This window comes from Lissotriton vulgaris, chromosome 1_1 (genome assembly GCF_964263255.1).
Source record: "Lissotriton vulgaris chromosome 1_1, aLisVul1.2, whole genome shotgun sequence".
Classification (NCBI taxonomy): domain Eukaryota; kingdom Metazoa; phylum Chordata; class Amphibia; order Caudata; family Salamandridae; genus Lissotriton; species Lissotriton vulgaris.
This window is the reverse complement of record NC_141685.1, coordinates 539,546,618-539,566,586: the sequence shown is the minus strand read 5'-3', so window position 1 is coordinate 539,566,586 and position 19,969 is coordinate 539,546,618. Positions and strand designations below refer to the sequence as shown.

Below are 19,969 nucleotides of genomic sequence, written 5' to 3'. Positions count from 1 at the left end.
GCCAACTTCAGCCAAGGATTTGGAAGTGCTGAGCCAATTACCTACGTGTAGAGGCCATCAGAACTCAGATTTCTACTGCATGTTGTGTGTGAGGGAGTTTCCAAGAAGAGCTCTGCTCTAACCTGGGTTTGACTTTTTTGGGCTAGATCTTCACCGCTAGTTCATCTTCCCTGGACATCACCCAGCTCTAACCTTAGCTTTTAGCAAACATGGTTGTTTTACGGGTTATGGTAGAATTCTCTATACATCACTGGCTCAGGGAGTTTTTTTCTTATCACAAACTTGCACTGTACCTGAGAAGGAGAAAATGTCTCTGTTAAATCCTTTTTAGTCTACAGACAGAAGATTTACACTCATGATCATTGATTTAACTGTCTATGCCCTTATTACAAAGTTGCCAAATGCGACATCTGCAAGACCTTCCCTATTAAGTTGCTCAAGGACAGAGAAAAGACGCTGGCTGTCTACTGGTCATAGAGGAATCTCACTTCTGAAGGGGATGGCCTCTCATGTGGGGAATCATTTGTGAAATGTTCCCAAGCACTTTCACTAATGCTACGCTAAATAGTAAACACATTGAACATGCTCAGCTTCTAATGCCATCAGAAATACCTGGAATCCCATCATCAAAGCAAAAGACAATGCCTTCCTTATAAAATGCATTAAAAAAGGACCAATGATAGCCTGCACAAAACAATGTGTGAAAATCTAGCCCTATTGACATCCTGTTGGAAGTCCAGAAATAATTGTCCTAGGCCATGGGTACCACCATCGACAAAGAAGATCCCAATGTCACTGAGCATCCCATCAACCATCGCCTCACCAGCTAAATTCACAGCCACTGCTCTGTTATTGATAACTAAGATTACACCGTTGATGGCGAGACGCCGGTCAATTGAAACATCAGTGACCAACTCAACCCTGTTGACGACTATCCAACTGACATCAGTGCTAGTACCACCCTTTTCGACTTCAATTACTACATCTACAACTATGTTGATGATATGACAACCACCTCATCAATGAGCATCCCACCAACTGCCCTATCGACTGTCCGATTGACAGAAACTCCTTTTCTAGCACTGACTTTTTCGCATTCGCCATTCGAGGTTTCCACTCCGCCTCCAGCGCATAGTCTTGACTCTGAGCTAGAAGCTAATGTCCGTGATCGTGAGCAAGTGTCAGACACAACATAAAGTCTTCCGCAGCTGGATTTAATCTGTGCCCCTGAATATGAAGAGAAGGGTTATGAAGTGGAGCAATATCAGCAGGAGAGCTCCTCTACCAATGGGTCCATTGCCTGCTTCACAGTCGACCCCTCCTCCTCTCACCCCGCCATCCCCTCGTCAGGCAGGAGTCCCTCAGATTCCATTGTGCCCTCCATCACCAACTCTGTACCGTCTCCCACCGACAACTAGGGATGTGGGAGAATATGACGCATCAGATTCAGAACTGGTATTGTGCTTGGAGGAAGAAGGTGAGTTTCTAGAGGAGGGTGAAGAGGGCAATGAGAATCAGCAGAACAAACAATGGGAGGACTACATGCTCTCAAATTGGGGGTGGAAGTTGCCTATACAACCAGACCCACTCCCGGATTACATCACCGGTTTCAATTTCTCATTCAATGGGGCTGGCAAAAAATGTGAGTTTTCCATGCAATCGATGGGCAGCGGTGCTTTATATATGATTTAATAGAACAGTCACACAAAGCAACCATCACTATTCCAATCTTGGACTGTGGCCTGAAATTAATGCAGATGCAGTTACATTGCAAGCAGTAGTACTCTGACCGGAAAAGTATGGTGTACATCATTCCCGGTGACATGTCTTAAAGGACCATTCAAAACCTGACTCTGTAATTATGGCAGCAACTCAAAATAGATCAACAAATCTTGTTACTTCTTCAGTACCAGGCAAAATCAGTGTAAAATCACACAAATTCTGTTTGATTTTACAACTGGAAAAATTGGACCCACACGGTAATTCACATTCAGTGTATTAACGTAAAACTTATTAGCATGCCCTTCGAAGCATTGAGAATTCAGGTTAAAGTCTAATGGCTTGAGTTCTAATGCACTTAGGGGGTCTAAATTCTATTGAGTGATATTGGATAGAATGTTTTAAAGATGGAAATAAAATCAGAAAGAAAACAACCTTCTCATATCCAGTGACCTAATAGTAGCTAGCATTTGTAAATAAACTGTTTAGAGAGGAAGATATTGATACACAGGTATTAGTACAATCAATAGAAAAAGGATTGCTTTTATCAGCAATACCACAGCTACAATATGTGTGTTCATGCATTCACCCCACAGCCTAATAGAGACATATTTGAGGCAGCTTAAAGATGGACTACCGCATAATGCTTGGCCTAAAACTCAGATTCCTTGAGGAGAGTCTGACAAGCTATTGATATACCTTAAGTATGAACAAGCTTACAATGAGAAACCATTTTCTCACAGCACAATTACTTCTGGAGATTTAGGCCACAGTGTGAGACCAGACGAAGGTAGGTTTACAAGTTCTATGGATTTAATTTACATGTTAATATGATGGAGTGAGTGGAACAGTTCTTAGCCACGATAGATACCAAAACTAGAAACACATTCAGAAAGGGCCAGGACAGGAAAAGAGGATCATGAGTCATGTCAATCTCACTTTTGTGGTGGTGGCCATCTCCATCAACAATTCTGGTGGACATTCCCAGTGAACGATTAAAATCAAATGAGCTCAGCGGTCAAAGATTAATATTAATATTGGCTATTCAGTCCACAGGTTTTACTCACAGGCTGTCAAACCACTCCAGTTTCTTTCTTAGCACTTAAAAACACAGATTAAGCTATTTATTTTGTATTGGAATATGTGCCGTAGATTTGATTTTCATTTTTACCAAACTTGTTTTTTTACACATATTGTTAATATATTTTCATGCATAAAAGCAGTGAACTTCATTAAGTACTCTAATAAAACCCTTACCAATTCATGCGTCCTAATTCATATCATTGTCTCAGACTCACACATTGTTCCTGGTCTAACTTCTTTAAAGTTATACCAGCAATGTTATTCTCCTATATCATATAATTTACAGTAACAGTGCTGTATTTATCATACAGAAAGGCAGTTGCTCCTTCTGTGGGAAATATTGAAAGATGAAAGTCTTCTTAGGGATTTGACTTCATAGAAATGTCAAGTTCACTGGCATATCTTCCCCTGGGTGACTCAATTATCTCCTGCACAATTTCCCTTACTGAATTGTTTTTAGGGTGAAACAGAAATACATAATGTATGTATGAAAGGATGTAAAGTGAACAGCTTAAGGAGTCCACCAGCTAATCTTAGAAATAGGGAACAAGATGTTGTCAAAAAGGGAATGCAAAAAACAAATATTTAGGATTTTAGCTTTCTAATTTTGTGAGGCAAACCTAAGAAAAAGATTATTAAGCATGGGTTTATAGGGAAAATGTAACTTTCAAGCACAAAAGCAGCAATCAGCAGACACGCTACATGAACAGCTGAAAACCCACTACGAGTGTTCAAATTATTGGGCGTAGAATAATATAAGAAGTTACACATTGTTGGCTTTTGTATTTTGGATCAGTGAAAGAATTCTCAAAAGAGGTTTCTTAACTATGTTTTGAAGGGTTTTCTTATATTAGCTAATATTACTCGGTTGGTAAAAGATGTAATTTTCAATATGTTTTTTTTTCATCCCAACCATAAAAAGTGTGAATAAAAATTTGAAAACACACAATTTGCTTCCTATTAGGATTGTTGAGTGCCAGTGCTAAAACCTTCAAATATATATGTCTGTTTCAGGTGCGAAACATAATTTAATAGATGAAGACTGCAGAATAAATATGTATAAATGTAGTACACATTTTGAAGCAGTACCTCATCAAGTATTGAAAATGTTTCAGGAGGAACTACAGACTGCAAATGTAGCAAAAGATCATCTTTTTGATATCTTGGGTTGCGTAAAAAGAGGTTTGTCTTTTGACTGTTAATCCCAAAACACATGTGGATTTCAGAACAGCTTCTTAATTGAGGCCTGCAGTATTTAAAATATTATACTAAAAGCTACAACTAAATTGTATACCTCTATCTGTGGAATTAAGGCTAGCAGACCATGTGTATGTTAATGAGATCTGGGCAAATGTAATTCATAAGAATGGAGAGAAAATATTATGTAATATGCCATGTTCCTGGATGCATGAAACCTATTTCTACCCCTATTTGAAATTAATTTCTCATTGATACTCACAAATGTCCTTCTTTTTTATGTGTTGCTATTCAAATCAACATATAAAAAAAGTATAACTTTAGTGCGGAATTTATTACTATGAGGCCCAATGGTAACTGTATTAGAAAAAGGTCACACATTTCCTGTACTTCATAATATAATCCCTTGAAATGAATAAACCAAAGACTATATTCACATAGATAATGCATTACGAATGAAAGTGGTGACATGTGCCTAGTTTATATTTACTTGCATGACGGAGGCTTTTTTTCCAAATACTAAGTGTGCAAAATATTGGATGCTGCAGTGCATGTTGGCACATACATTGGGTCTGTGAAATTGTTAATTATGGATTAAATTTTGACTGCATTCATTATTACTCTTATATGTATGTTTGTGTTATTTTTATAGCGCAAGTCTAGCCAAAAGGCAGTGCATTGGGGAAGTAGACAATGGGGAAAAGAGGGGCATTTCGAAATTCCATGGCCTCTGTGCTATACTTATTACCAGTATCTGTTATTGACATCCTTGAACAGTTACTCTGATGGAAAAGCCTTTAATGTCAGAGCCCAAAAGGGCAGTGGCTATTCACAGGCATTTGACCGCCGGAGTGTGGGTTCCAGGGCTCAGATGTGGACTATTGATGGCCTCATTTGGCTTTCATGTGCCTGGTCTGTTGAATCCACCCCAAGTTATCAGTAAAAGAAGTGCATTTCGAGACCTTGATTCAAATCTCAGGGCACAAGAGATGTAGGTAGAGAGTGTTTGTTTCTTATAGGTTCCGAGAGACTAATCTCAGGTGCGTAGGATGTTCTGAGGGCTAGACAACTTTTATTATATAGTATTGAACTTGAAGGCAACCTTGAATATCTGTTTGGGAGCAAATGGAGAGATCTAGGAGCAGCTGTCTGGGGTTTGTTATGTCTTATTCCGGTAATGATCCAAGCACACAGGTTTGTACAGTTTGCTTGTTGCCAAATGTGTTCTTGGGGTGCAGTGTGTGGATATGTTTGCCAGGAGACATAACACTGCAGCCAAGTCCCCAGGATATTGCTAGTTTTTAGGGGAGTATATATCCTCTTGACTGTTCAAATAGGAATAATTCTAACCATACCTATTCGTAGTTTGTGTTTTTAACATTGTAAATGACAAAACACTATCAAACTGAGATCTAACGGATTAAGCTCACAACAGTCAGAACGTTATGCTTCTGGGCATCAGTGAGGAGATATATTTAGTCTCTTTATAGTTTGAGAACCTCTTGGTCAACATTTTTAAGCTTCTGGGCTAGTTATGAGGGGACTTTGGATGGTTCCACGTTTTCTGTTCCTGGAAAAGTTAAAGGTATAATTTCAAATTAATGTAATACAAACCACAAAGAAATATTAAATCACATACATAGGTAATTTGTTAATTTTGAGATTCCTTGCTGGTAACCATGCTGATTTAAATAATATAGTGGGTTGATGAAATTCCTAATATCAAAGATTTGCCTAGAATGCACGGGTCAACTTTATTTCTGTGTCTTTCTTCTTCGGTTCTGAGTGATCACCTACTATTGTTGTATTGTACCTACTTTTTTAGTGTGATAAACTCTTTATTTTGGGGCCCCCTTTAACTATACGCTGAAGACACACAAATGTTCTTTTCTGTCCATCCTCAGTCAAAACTATAAATCCAGATCCCCAGTTGTCCAATAACCACTCATCACTGGTTGGCCATGCACTCCCTTTAGTTCCCAGCACCTCCCATCATCTTCCTCCATGTTAACTCCCTTTTGCCGCCTCAGCTTTAAAACCATGAGTGCTTTAGTTTTTAGTTTTTAAACACTTATCTACATCAGCGCATCAGATGCACAGTATAATTTCCTCAGCATCAGAAAAATATTTCCTCATTTTTCATGTAGTATTACAAAAAGCTCATAAATGCACGTGTCAAAACCAAATTGAACCTTTCCAACAGCTTTCTCTTAGATCTCCCCAAATGTGCTCTCTCCCATCGACAAAGTTAGCAACTTTACCAACCGAATTGCATTCGCCCTCCTATACCATGAGGCCCCTTAGGTGTTTTTCTTTACGGCCACAGAAACCACCCAAATATAGGAGTCCACCTGATCTATTGGCTTCTGTTGATGTCTAAATTAGGTCTTTACTTCCCATCTAAATAAATCAATGTTTGGTGTTTATGGTCTTTAATGCTATTCAGTTCTTTCTGAACTTGTGTATTTTAAAACAAAACAAATACATGGGGTAAATAACTGTGAACAGGGTAAATAACTGTGAATGGAGAAATTAAGTGTGAACTTGTTTCTCCTGTTTCACAGGGATATTAATTGCCAGCAAAATGTAAAGTACATTATAGTTTCGATTTGATATATAACATATACGGTAACCATTAATTAAGCGTGAGTAATTGTGAGGTTTTTTGTAAATTAGAAAAGTAAAAGTTCATAATGATGTGTTAAATTTTCACAGCAATATGAGAAACTAATTTATGCACACGTAAACAGTTTGGCCTGGCTTAAAAATTCTCTGTCTTTTGATAGGTAAGCTACTTGGCGACCCCTAATCTTTAATGAGAGGTTTAATGGTGACTAGTTAGAGTAAAATAGAAGTTGTTGCTATACACTTGCAAGTACCTAATTAGTAAATATTACATGACACATAGAGAGAACTTTAGGTTGTGTATAAAAAGTAGAATGAATATAATGAAATGTACAGGTAAGAGAGATACTCTCATGGAGAAGACTGGGAAATACGTTTGATATGTGGACACACATGATATGCAGAGCATGATTAGATAGATAACTGATGCCAGTAAAATAGTTCCACAGTAGAGTTTCAGACCTCTTCTTCTGTTAGATCATGTTATACAACTGTGACAAGAATGTCTGTATCTTGCCCCATAAGTTGCCACACTAGATTGCTTTGTTGTGTTTGATTGAGGTAACACATAAAACTAGAGCCATATACATGGTTGTGCTAGTCTTGAACCATAGGTGGGCATTGTGCCATGTGTGTGTTTGACATTTTGCCACCTGCACTGCAGCGCCTAATTAAACAGTGTTGCTGTGACAGAAGGAGAAATGCCGATGGGCAGAAGAGATGGGGTACTTTGAAAAAAGAAACACCTATCTTAGTGTCTGCCTTGTGGAAACCTCTTGAGATCTATTGTGGCCTTGATTTAAGCAAATCCAAAGTACCCTGTTGTTTCTGGAGCCTTATAAAAGAATTTAATATAAGGGAAAATACACAATGGCGCATGATCATTGAGAAAGGATCCTGTGATTAAGCGTAAAGGGTCATTGAACTAAAGCAGATGGACTGGATTCTCCTTATACACATGGTGGTGTCTGCTATGTCATGCTTATAAATAAAATATTCTAGTAGGAGGAGAAGGGACAGCGCTTGACTCAGCCTGCAAGGGTACTTTTTAGGTCTCGCCTACGCAGAGCGCCTGCGCTGCATAGGAGGGGACCTCTTGGAATCGATTTGCTTTTTTGGTCCAAAACGTGCACGCTTTACATGGCTTTCAATGGCAACGCGTACACGTTTGGCGATTCCCTTGCAGAAGCTTGCAAACATATGGTGCCCCTGCTCGCTCCCGCAAAGGAAACGCTTTGTGGGTCTGTTTTTTTATTTTTCACTCTTGGGCCAGCGAACTGACGTGTAAAAATCGCTGCACACACACATTGTGCCGGTCCCTGCAGTGTGATAGAGTGATGTGAACTTCAGATGTTTATTCTCGTCCACAACCACTTCCTGCAGATTGTTTAAATTAACATCCAGGCGGTGGAGCTGCGAGAAAATGTATGGCCATCTGGCTCCATGGCAATATATCTTAGTGAGTTGTACATTGATAAATAAACATAGTGTTTTCATAATATTGGTAGGCGCGCATACATGTGTACTTCACCCACTGCCCACATGTTCTACAAGACTACGCTTGCTGAGTACGCACGCTATACTAAAGACACAGAATACGGCATCTGCAGCGATGCAGAACCAATTAGATTATGTACGAATATTTAAAGTTGTTATTAAGTCATTTTAGAGCGCCTAGCATTTCCAGCATTGATACATATGCAGACGGTTGTTGGACGTGAGCTCGAGCTCAGCTCGTCATGGTTTTCAGGAGGAGTGGTCTTTTCTCCTTTCCATCTTCAAGTTGCTTGCTCGTGCGCTCTTATAAGCTAAGTGCTTAGTTCTGTATTGCATTACAGATTCCCCAGTGTTACCAAGAACAGAGGGCGCCTGCTGCAGACTTCCAGATAAGTTTGTTCGTTACACTGCGCCTACAGCATGACATTATGGTATGACGTCTTTGTGGAAAGGTCACTGAAATTTTAATCTTGTACCGTGTGTTTTATATCTGCGTCTCAGACCACCAGGGGGAATGTCTGTGAACGTACACAGAGCTCATTTATAGCTGGTCTGTGGCTGAAGGGCATGGTCCCGTGCCCTATTGGTTGTAGCTCTAGAGTACTTCAAAGGCCAGAGTAGAATGCACTCCATGACCTTCCCCTGTTGTCCTATTAATGCTCAATTGCTGTCTGGGGTTATGCCTTAGAGGCAGATATGGGGCTCCTTTCTTGAATATTCATTATACGCAAAACTCTTAGAAGCTCTGCATATTCGGTATTATAAGTCCATTCCACATAGAGTCAAAAAAGCACGTTGTTCCCCGGCATGCCATCTTCTAGGGTTAGAGCCCTCGACAATGCACAGAGAGACAAGGAGTTAATACAGACTTTTTGTCATCTGTATAAAATATTAACTCCAGGAAAGATCTGCTTATCAGCTGTGCAGAGAGCCTTTGATGTCTGCGCTTGAAGTGCTCTCCTCCACCTTCCCTCCGCTTGCTACCTCCGAACGGAACCTCCCCTCCTGGCTCCGGGACGCAGGCTGTGTTTTCCGGGCACCCTGCTCCTCGCAGAGGCGCTCTCCAGAGATCGCGCTGGTGCCAGAGTGCTTTTAGCCTGCATGGAAATCTGGAGATTTCATGGCAGGCCGGTGTCGGCTGGGGCAGGGACAGTTGCATGACAGCTGGAGCCTGACGTGTGACTGACTCTGCTTCAGCTCTCCCTGCCTGCCAAATGCTATGAAATCTCACTAAGCCCCCATAGCTCTTCTCCATCGTCTCCCAGCACTGCTGTGCCCTCTCGCCCCCCCTTTAACAAGCAAGAGGGTTACGTGCAAAGCCCGAGCCCTTGCGTTATCAATGGGGACACCTTAATGAGACCAGGAGCAGTGCATTCTGGGGTGTTTTGACTGCTTTGCTCGAAACCATTTAGTGTATTTTTAGCGCTGAATTGCAACTTAAGTTTTATGGGGAATTTCTGTGGATTTGTATACCAAGCTTCCTTGTCTGTTCTTGGCACTGAACCATCATTTCCCTGTGGTTTCTTTTTGGGGGATTTTATAATGAGAAGCTCTGCCCACAGGGTTTATCCCACTCTGTCGTTTAATACTAGGTGGCGTCTACAGTAAATAAACAAGCATTGGCGTAGCCAATAGGTCTCACCTTTGGGACCTTATAAGTGTTTAGCCATGCAATAGTTGATGTTGTTGCACGAAGGATATTGTGCTGCGTAACTAAATACTTATAAGGTCCCAAAAGAAAGACCTATTGGCTATGCCAATGCTTGTTTTTTATTGATTCCTCTACACCCTGCTTGTCTGTATTGGGGAGGCTCAGGAGTCTTTAAACAACATGAATGTCCCAGATAATAACATCTTTTATTTTGCAATTGACTGTCCAAATTTATATTTTTTAACAATTTTTTCCAGTTATATTAGAGAGTGAATCATGTTTATATTTATAACAGCCACTGGTGCAGGTCTCTACCTGTATGGTTTCACAAGTTCTTAATTGTTTGCTAACTTCACTGCGGTCGGTTGCCCCTTCCATCATCGCTGAAATGTGACCCTTACAATTCTTGTGAATATTTGTGAATTATGTGTTGGCTCTGAAACTCTTTGTACCTGTAGCGTCATTCAATTCTCACTTTCAAAGTGTTTTTTGTGATCGTACAGTATTTTTTATCTGTTTTCAAGCTAAAATAATCCATGGATCTGCCAGGAACCTTGGATCCTTTGTTATTATTATTATTTTTATTTTTTTTATTTGTTTGATTTCTGTGGGTTCACTGGATATGTATATTTTTACTTTGTATGCTGGTCCATGATGACTTCTCTTAATTAGAGATCTTGTCAATTATCTTAATTTAATTTTAGACAGGGATATATTTTAGTTTAATTTATAAAATGCAATTCCCTTTGCATGTACTATTTTAAAGGCTTAAATTAAGAGTAAAAAAAAAATGTTTAAATGTCAACCTCTTGTGATTTCTGTCCCGCCTCCTGCAAATGTGTCACCAGCTAGATTTTTATTTGATTTCTTAATAGTGCTCCACTTTTCCTCAGAACAATCTTTCCTAAGGGGCACATAGCAGTATTGGATTGGCTGGAATCAAAAGAATTGCGCCTAAATGGTTGGTGTAGTGAAATGTTAGTGTGTGCGATGGTGGAGGAAAGCTGTAAAAAGCTCACGTAAAAGCTTGAATGCTAACCAAAGTCTTATCAGACTGGACAATGATGGTTCAGCAACTATTGGATCTTGCAGCCACAAGACCATCGTATAAGGGTTGCTACTATTAAAACGTTGGGATAACCAACTTAGGAACGGAACAAACATTTTAAGAAAAAGCAAAATAGCTGAAGCACAGAGGGAAAAATTGAAATTTGGGGAGTATAGCTAAGTTTAATAGACCAGCTAGAGAACTACTACCTAGGTTCAAAGATTGGGTCAACTCAGCCTTGTTAAGGGGTAGGGTATCTGATTGAAGCATCAGTCAATAGAAGGCAATGTATGGAAGACAGTACAGAAGAAGAGGAATGAAAGCCTTCGCCTGTGTGATGATGCAGAGTTGTCTTTGTTGCTAAAAATGATTTTAGAATGTACTGTAAGCCGCATATAGGATCTTGACCTAGCGTTTTATGAAAATACTCTAGACTAATGGGAAACATTGTAGGAACACCAAAAATGCTTTTTGTATTGTATTGTTATATCTTTTACCATGCGCCTGCATTAACAAAAACAGCACATAAAGAGTATTTTCATCTTCTCGTGCACCCAAAAAGTATACAAACCTATGCAAATTGGTAAGCAATATTAACCTTACTTGTGTTAAACCACTGTGAAACATCTTTCATCCTGAATATATCTGGGTGGGCTACAACATATTTCACCCATTGGAGCATTTCAGTATTGCTGCAATGTCTGTTGACCAATCCAACACAATGACTCCTTGTGTTGACAATCAATACCAGTGTGGATTTACAACCAGATTCTGTTTACTGGATAGTAATTTCACTCTGCTAAATTGAACTATTCTCAGAACAGGTATCTTTACTATTATATACATGTTGCTGAGATCGTCCAAACGACCAATCACATTTGCTAATTTAATATTAATATCTGTTTCACAGAGGTTAAAGTACGTGTTAAAAACAACGCTGTCCAAAGCTGTTTTGGATTCATTTGTCATTTAGTTTGAATAATGTGTGAAACAAATTGAGCTCCTGTTCACATACCTTCGAAGACTTGTCTTTTAAAACTTCACCAGGTGGGGCCTCCCTCAAACCAACCTAAGGGTGTCATGCGAAAGGATTATAACAAAATCAGTATTTCCTTTCTGAATAGGCTTGGGTGTTTTTAATAGAGGATAACCCAGAGAATAGGTGAAATTTCGAAAGCACACACACACACACTATTTGATTGTGTCATGGGAGGTAAACTGTTATGGTGATGAGCTATTGCCTTTCTTTACAATGAAACGAGTGGAGAGACTAAGAGCGACCCAGGCAAAGGAACAATATTAATCAGATTTACTACCCAGAATACTTAAAGCATGTAAAGTGGCTAGATAGTAGGAATATACTAGGTGGCCTTTGGCTTCATACTAGTGGAAGTGGAGGGCTGGTGGTCTCTATGTAGCCACTTACTAACTTTGCTCTGCGTAAATGTGAGAGATTTTGGAGGGCTAGAAGATTTTTTGACAGTCTGTGAGGAGTGTATAGAGCAGTTGAAGCCGGCAGTCATCTGAGATATGTGTGTCTGAGCAAATGTCTTCATTAGCTGACCCATCAAGTTTGAATTATTACCTCCAGTTAGGCGTGGCAGATTAATGAATTAACTGTAATGTTTTAACGTAGGCACCTTTTCAGTGCTCATCAGTGGTAGGGGAGGGGCTGAAGAGACAGACTAATGTTAATTGGCAGTTGCAAAATATCAATGTCTCCTGGAAGCACAGTAGCAGGGTTGAAAAGCAAATCCCCACATAAGCCCACCTTTCAGCTCACCAGGCTGCCAGAATGCATTGTGATGAAAGGAAAAGATGTGACAAAGCCGAGTGCAGGTAAAACAAGCCGCTTCATGATTGGCTAATAAATTACAACGATAAAACAGACTTTGCTCCTGAAAAGTGGCATCCTAGAAACAGCAAGATGGGGCTCTCTGACCTGCACTTAGGGTGTTGGCATCAGATTTTGAGACTGAAGTTGCATAGCAAGGAACAGTCACATTACTTCAGAATGAATAAAAAGGCTCAACAAGATACCACTGTGATTTTCTTTTGTAAAGGGTTGGGGGGGCAGTGAGTGGTTATAGTGGAAATTTAATATAATTGCTAATTCTTAAAGACCAGCCGTCGTGGTGTCTGGTTTTGGATGGTGGTAGGAACATTTAAAAAGTGTGCAGTTTACCACCATTTTGACTTTGGAGATTGAAGAGTTAACTTGGGTGTTATAACATTGGAACCCCTTTCAGTGATCATCAGTTGTATGGGGGGGCTGAAGGGAGACTAATGCATGCTCTTCTACAGTGTTATTCGGGTACACTTCTTGCTGTACACCGGACACAACAAGGAGGCTGTCAGCAGTTATGTAATTCCAACGTCTCCTAAAAGCACAGCAGCAGGGGTGGAAAGTCCTCAGCTCATGATGGTATTCCATTTAATAAAAAAACATGCTTTCTACATATGAAACATGGATGGTAGGCATAGCATTAAGACATGCACAAGTACACACTTGACTGGCCTTGCTAAATGTCGTTGTGCTTTAGTGGGAGACAGGGTCTTAGACCGATTTTAATTTAAGGTTTTAAAAGACAATACTGGTTTTTGTGTTGATGAATTTTGCAAAGAAAACATGAAAAGTAGACCGGTTCTTTAAAACCAAATCCATTCTTCTATGCCCTGGCAACTGAATCTTGATTTGAAATTTGATGACAACAGAATAATGGGATTTCTTTGTTTCATTTCAGACATTATAAAAGCGAAATTGAAGAGAGAGATCTGGAACTTGATGATATGAAACAGACACTAAAAGAGAGAAATTGGGAGCTGAAGCAAAGAGCAGCTCAGGTTGAAAATATTTTTTACATGTAGAATTGAAAATCAATAACATGTACAAAAAGCAAAAGTTATATTATTTTCCAGAAAACCAAATTTTGACAATAGGTGTGTTGCATTTTAAATGTATTTTTTTGAAAGTTCAAGGTCAATGTTCCCATTAAATGTTTAACATGCTAAATTTCTAATTATTCTTCGAAATGGTTACAGGCACACACCTTTTTATCCCAATAATCTCCTTTTCATGAAACAGGTGAAGTGACTAATGGCCACATTAGTAGATAAGTATTTTGCGATTACGGAATAGTGTTTTTTATGGAATCGCTATTTGGTAATCGCAAAATGCTATGTATGTAGGAATCGCCAAAGATTTTAGAGTGCCTTATTATTTCCGTATAGCGATTCGGTAAATAGCGGATCGCTATTAGGTAATGTTACTCCATTCGTTCCTATGGGCCTTTCGGACCATAGGTGGGAATTGTTTTGCACTAGCTAATTTGTGATTATCTAAATTAGCTAAAGCAAGGCTGCCAAGTGGGCTAAGACAACCCTGAAGCACCACAAAAAAGAATGTGCACATGTAAAGCACACACATGCCCCAGGGGCATGTGTGCGCTATATGGCACTTTGAAGAATACTGTTTTGTGCATTTTTCAAAGTTTGCGCATGGTTACCATCCACTTGAAGTGGATGGTAATAGCGAATAGCGTTTTTTATAAGCACAGTTAGCATCTGGAAAAAAGCTTCTTACATGTGCATTACGGATTAACAAATTGCGATTCCCTATTTGCATTCGCAATTTAGGTCATTGCTAAAAATTGCGATTACCTAAATTGCTAATCACAAAGCCTTTCATACATTAAGAAAGGCCATTTTGCATTCGTAAATGGGTGAATTTAACGGTTCGCACCATTTGCGAACTTTAAATACTTTGATACATATGGCCCTAATTGAGGTATCACTATAAAATGGTGTTATGGAATTTTGATAACCAAGATCAGCATGCCAGCGTGTTTGAACAATCATTTGTTGTTAGTGGTGCCTATTTTCCGTGTATAATTGGTGCTCGCTGTTTGACTTGTTGAATTGCAGTTGGGCAAACATTAAGAATTATTTTTTTTCTAATAAAAATGTGATATCTGTCAAATGGTCAGGATTTCAGAACAGTCTGAAAAGTGACAGTTTCAAAGTATAAGTACTTTTACATTGAAGATTATCTGCTAGAGGCGGACATGATATTGTTTCAACCTTTCCGCTGTCCAATTTCAACATTTAACCTAGTTTTGTTAATTACGTTTTAAAAAATGCTAGGTTTACCTGATCAAGATTTCTAAAAATGTGAATTTTTACCAACCAATCCTAGCTATAAATAAATCTCTAGTGACATTTTCAACTTTGAAAGAGGTGAGATTCACAAGTTAAAATAAAATCCTGAAAGGTCATCAACATATTTTTAATTTGGAATCCTACTAAAAATCTGCAGATTCTAAGCTAAACAAGTTTTTTTTAAATGCATTTATGTGTATTTATGAGGCATTGAAATAGCTTAGAAAAAGCAGAGAATGCCCTACATGAATCAAAAACGCTTGTAATTTGCTTTGGAAAAAATGTCTGCAGGTTAAATTAGAGGATTTTCAAAGTCATTGAATGCTTAAACAAACACTCGATACAACTTGGTACATTAAAAATATGATTAAAGGGGTACGTCAGTTTAGGAATAATTTGTTTGAATCTGAATGTGACACTAGTATAGCTTTGCAAACCGACAAACATAAGAGTATCCCTCTGCCTAATAAGGAACGGGGGTGGGGAGGTGCACCACGACCAAATACCACCTCAGTGAGAAGAGGGTAAAAGGAAAAGTAATCCTTTTTTTTAGATACAGCCCTCACTCTCTAGTGGTGGCATGCTTCATCATTGAGTTCACCCAAAGTCCTAAAGTTCAGGGTGGGCTCAACTATGTTTCTGGGAGCTCTTTATTTATTAGTATGTCTGAGGAAGTTACGTGTAAATAAAAATTACTCCTCCTCTCCCAAGGTATCCCTTTATTATCGGGGTGGATGGGAAATGATTCAAATAAGCTATAGAAAGGGCAACAAGGATACAATGGTCTTATGACACTTATATTGCCAACATGTTTCTGTCCTACACTAATTGCCATACAAGGTCCTGGGCATACTTTAGGGCGGGTTTGTTTTACTAATACTCCCCTAGTGACATTTCTGTTCACAGAATTTTTTTATTATAGCAGGCGCATTATTTTCAGGCACGCACAGATAGTTAATACTTGTTGGTTCAAAGGTACCCTGGCAGTGGGTATTTTCAAACCCCTCGGGGAGTGGAGGGCGGCTTGCCCTGTAGTCAAACTTTCATTGAGTGTCCTTACTGTCTGTATACCTACTCCGGTCTGCTTGCACCCGGCCCATAGAGGGTTCTATCGAAAAACTGATTACTTTTTCCTTTTCCCACTTCTCATTGAGGTGGGGTTTAGTCATGGTGCACACACCACCCTTGTTCCTTATTAGGCAGAGGGATACTCTTATGTTTGTCGTGTAATTCCAGGGAGCACGTATCCCCCACGTCCCTTGGTGTAGAAGATCATCTCACTACCCTTTCGGTGGGAAGGTCTTTTGACCTCCTGTACCCATAGTTGAAAGATAGCTTTGCAATCCACCTCAAATTCCATAGGAAAATTTACATTAAAAAATTTAATGGTTTCTTGCAATAATTCAAAGCTTGGAAATTGACTAGTAATAGCTATTGTTTTATTTTCTATTAATGTGTTTATTGTCAGTTTCAAAAAAGAAAGAAACAAAGAAAAGAAAACAAAGGACATGCACAGACATCATAAGAATCAATTAGTGACAATGCAGTGTAGAAACACCGGTCAGGAAGAGTGATCGCAGCTCAGCAACAATAACCTATACATTCACATAATAAAGTAATAACTATTGTTACCGCCCACCCCTGAAACAGTAGACAACCGCAATTCCGTCAAAATACAAATACACTTTTATTTCAGGTTTTAGAGTAGAGCAGATACATTAATTATTACAGGCCAATTTCAGCTAAACATTTTAATTATTTGTCCTAGCCATAGAATTATTTCATTTAGATATTGTCACCAAATTATATACTCAAGCAAGCACACACTGTTTTAAGCGATTTTATAGATTTTGCCACTAAATCCTCCCTTCTTAATTCACCACTTTCACTTTTCTGTCCTCTGGTGTTTGCAAAATGTTCAAATTGCCAAAAAGCCTCTTAGTAACCCCAGTTTAGGTTTTCACTTTTCTTCTACGCCTCTTGTAGTGTTTTTTCAAAATAGTGGGATTTTGATTCAGCACATTGTCCAGGATTGTAAAGATAATTGTATAAGTCTGTAGCAAATCTGAATGTGCTGTTATCTAACTTTGTTTTTATTATTTTCTCTGCAATTACTGCTTGGATAGTAAGGAATCCATTACTTGTTAGTGTCTGGAAACAGTTCCAACAGTAAGTCTTCGGTACTTCATGACTATCGAAACTGTTAACACCTTACAAGTATATGACAGTAAATTGTTATCCTTTATTTTGTAGTTGACCCAATTGGACATGAACGTTCAAGAGCACAGGAGTGAGATAGAACACAGTTTGATCAGAATGGAAGCTGCTCTGAAGACATCTAAATTTGAAATCAAGGATTATGTTAAGCAGGTTATTAATGTTGAACTTTTTATTCTTTGCTGTTAATCTGTTTGTGTTAACATTTAGTGATATTTTTCAGCAGCCACATTTATCTAACATTAAGTCATTTGGCATTGAACTTTAAAGTAGAATCTATATTTGTTTCTTTTGTAATTAACCTTTTTTAGTTCTGTTTTTTTCAAACTTTATCACTTTTTGCGTAGAAGAAAACAGCATGTACAAACAGTATATAAGAATACAGCAAAGAAAAACACAGTCAACACGAATGCCCAAAGTTAGTATTGATATTCACTTAAGGCAATGATTGAATCTGATGGGTGTGGAGGCATTGAGGGGATTAGCACATTCAAAGAGCCCCTCCCAGGCCCTAGGAGGACTAGGCTGTTAAAAGATTATTTTAATCTGCCTAGTCACTGTCAAAGAGCCCGACAGTTTAAAATAGTCAATATTCATCCCAAGCTATGGCACATGGTGAGCCCTCTGCCAGCCCCCAATTGTAGTTTTTATGAATGTCTTGAACAACTGCCCTATTTTTTCAAACTGTGACATGTTGTAGGTGATCAATGCTGGCAGTTTCTCCATCATAAAGATGAGCCAAATTTTTGTCCAGCAGAAGCTCACCATTGGAGCTGTCACCTGCTTCCAGTGGTGTACCACTGCAACTCTGCCCTCTAGCAATAGTTGTGTGATGACACAGCCCACCAGCTAGCACTAGGGTTGTTCTGTCCTCAATCAGAATGCCCAATAGTACAACCATAAGGTGCATTGAGAGAGCAACTCCTGCAATGTGTTTTATTAGACCCAGAGAGCTTCCCAATATGACTGAGCCAGTGGACAGGCCCACCAAATATGGAACATTGTTCCCCATTGCTGACATTCCTTCCAACATTTATCAGCAGACCCAAACTGGAGTGAAGTACTATCTGGTAAGGAACTTGTATGTGTTCTCTTTGTGTTTGGTACACAGGAAAGATGCTGCCACTCTAGCCCACATTGACTCACTTTTCCCCTGGTCTAGTTTAGTCTTCAGCTGCCTTTCCCTCTTACTCATGTAGGCATGTCGTACAGGGTCCAAATTTAAGTCCAGTGCCTGGTAAAGGCGAGAGATTTCTCTCCGGCATAAAGTCTGGCCAAATAGTATCTCAAACGTGACCTCACTTCTTGTATTCACTAAAATCTTTCTGCTCTCTGGAGAGCCAGACTTTGCATTCCTCCCAGGATCTTAGCCTGCCCTTGTCAAATAATTAATATTGCCTACAAGGTCCAGCTCCCTCTCTGTTTAGAAATGAGATGTCAGTTTGGCCTGGCAGGAAAACAGGATTATGAGAGAATGGAGTAAGAAAAGGCGGAAGGGTAGTAAACTTCTCCATATGTGCCAAGGGACTCCAATGTTTCAGCATTATTGGAATGGGATACAGTCTATGGCATGGGTGAAACCATAATACATTTTGCAGTGGGGTAGACAAAAGTGTTATGTAGCTATATCCAAGGAGTTTGTTTCTGCGTCTGCATCCAAGCTTTTGCTTGGCAGAATCAGCAGCTTGCAAGTACCTAGGCATATCTGGTAAGTCCAGGCCACCTTTCAACGGTCTCGTAAAAGAAAGTGACTCTGCTACTCTAGGGGATTTGCTTCCCCAAACAAGCTGCAGGAGTCTGGATGGCAGTCCTTTAAAAATTGTTTTGGGATTTATAGAGCGAGGACGTGGTGTAGCAGCCGACTCAGGAGCTGGGGATCCGGGTTTGTGTTTAGGTTTCAGCTCAAAATCCTGTGATTCTGGCAAATTAGTAAATCTCCACATGCCCATGGACAGCACCTTGATACTTTCACGGGTGATAAGGTGCGCTATATAAATCTACAAATATAATATCTAAAGTGGGAGAGTGTGTTATCTCATAAATGACTCGTGGAAGAAAATACATTTTGATGCTACTGATTCTGACTATCCATGACTAGTCTAATTTGCCCTACAGGTATAGGTTTTTTAAAGAGAGTGCCTATCAGGGGGGCCATATTTCAGTCATAAAGGGCACTACAATGAGATGACAGCCATATACTCATATAGTATATGGATCCCCCTGTGTAATCAAATTCCGCCGACTTGAAATTCTGTTTGCCTTCTGCTGTGGTTCAGTCACGCTCATTGCTGAAGACTTGGTGTAGGTAATGGTAAATCCAGATATCTTAGAGAATACCTCTAGTTCCATTTTAAAATGTAACTATGGACTCAGCCTGATGGGTGAGGAACCATAAAACATCGTCTGCACAGAGCACCACCTTGTACGTCATGCCCCCCACCTGGATGCCATTGTTGTCAGGATTGTCTATATTTCTTTGTATGAGAGGTTCCATTATTGGCAAATGGGGGGCATCCCAGCCATGTTCCTTGGTCCTAAAGCGGTCTTAATGAGGACCTTAGGGATATATCCCTATTCCACCCAATTGAATTCCTTCTCAGCATCCCCCAAGAGAAGAACCATTGGTATGTTCTGCATTGTGTGTACGCTTGTCAGACTAACCCCTAATTGTTCTTGTCCTACATGTGTCGGCACCTACTTAAGCCAGATTGGAAGGCTGAAATTATATCTGGCCAAACTGTGTTCGGTCTTGAGAGGAGAACTTTAGTAAAAAC

At 39.5% G+C, this 19,969-nt stretch overlaps 1 protein-coding gene across 3 annotated transcripts in view; it reads left to right on the top strand.

Moving 5' to 3' along the window:
* Positions 1-19,969, top strand: part of CCDC18 (coiled-coil domain containing 18) — a 1,483,839-nt gene that overhangs the window by 960,733 nt on the left and 503,137 nt on the right. For all 3 annotated transcript variants that reach the window (XM_086953919.1, XM_086953920.1, XM_086953918.1), the window contains 2 exons: positions 13,565-13,664; positions 17,232-17,348. In XM_086953919.1, the coding sequence (XP_086810045.1) occupies positions 13,565-13,664; positions 17,232-17,348 (217 nt within the window). The remainder of the gene's footprint in view (positions 1-13,564; positions 13,665-17,231; positions 17,349-19,969) is intronic.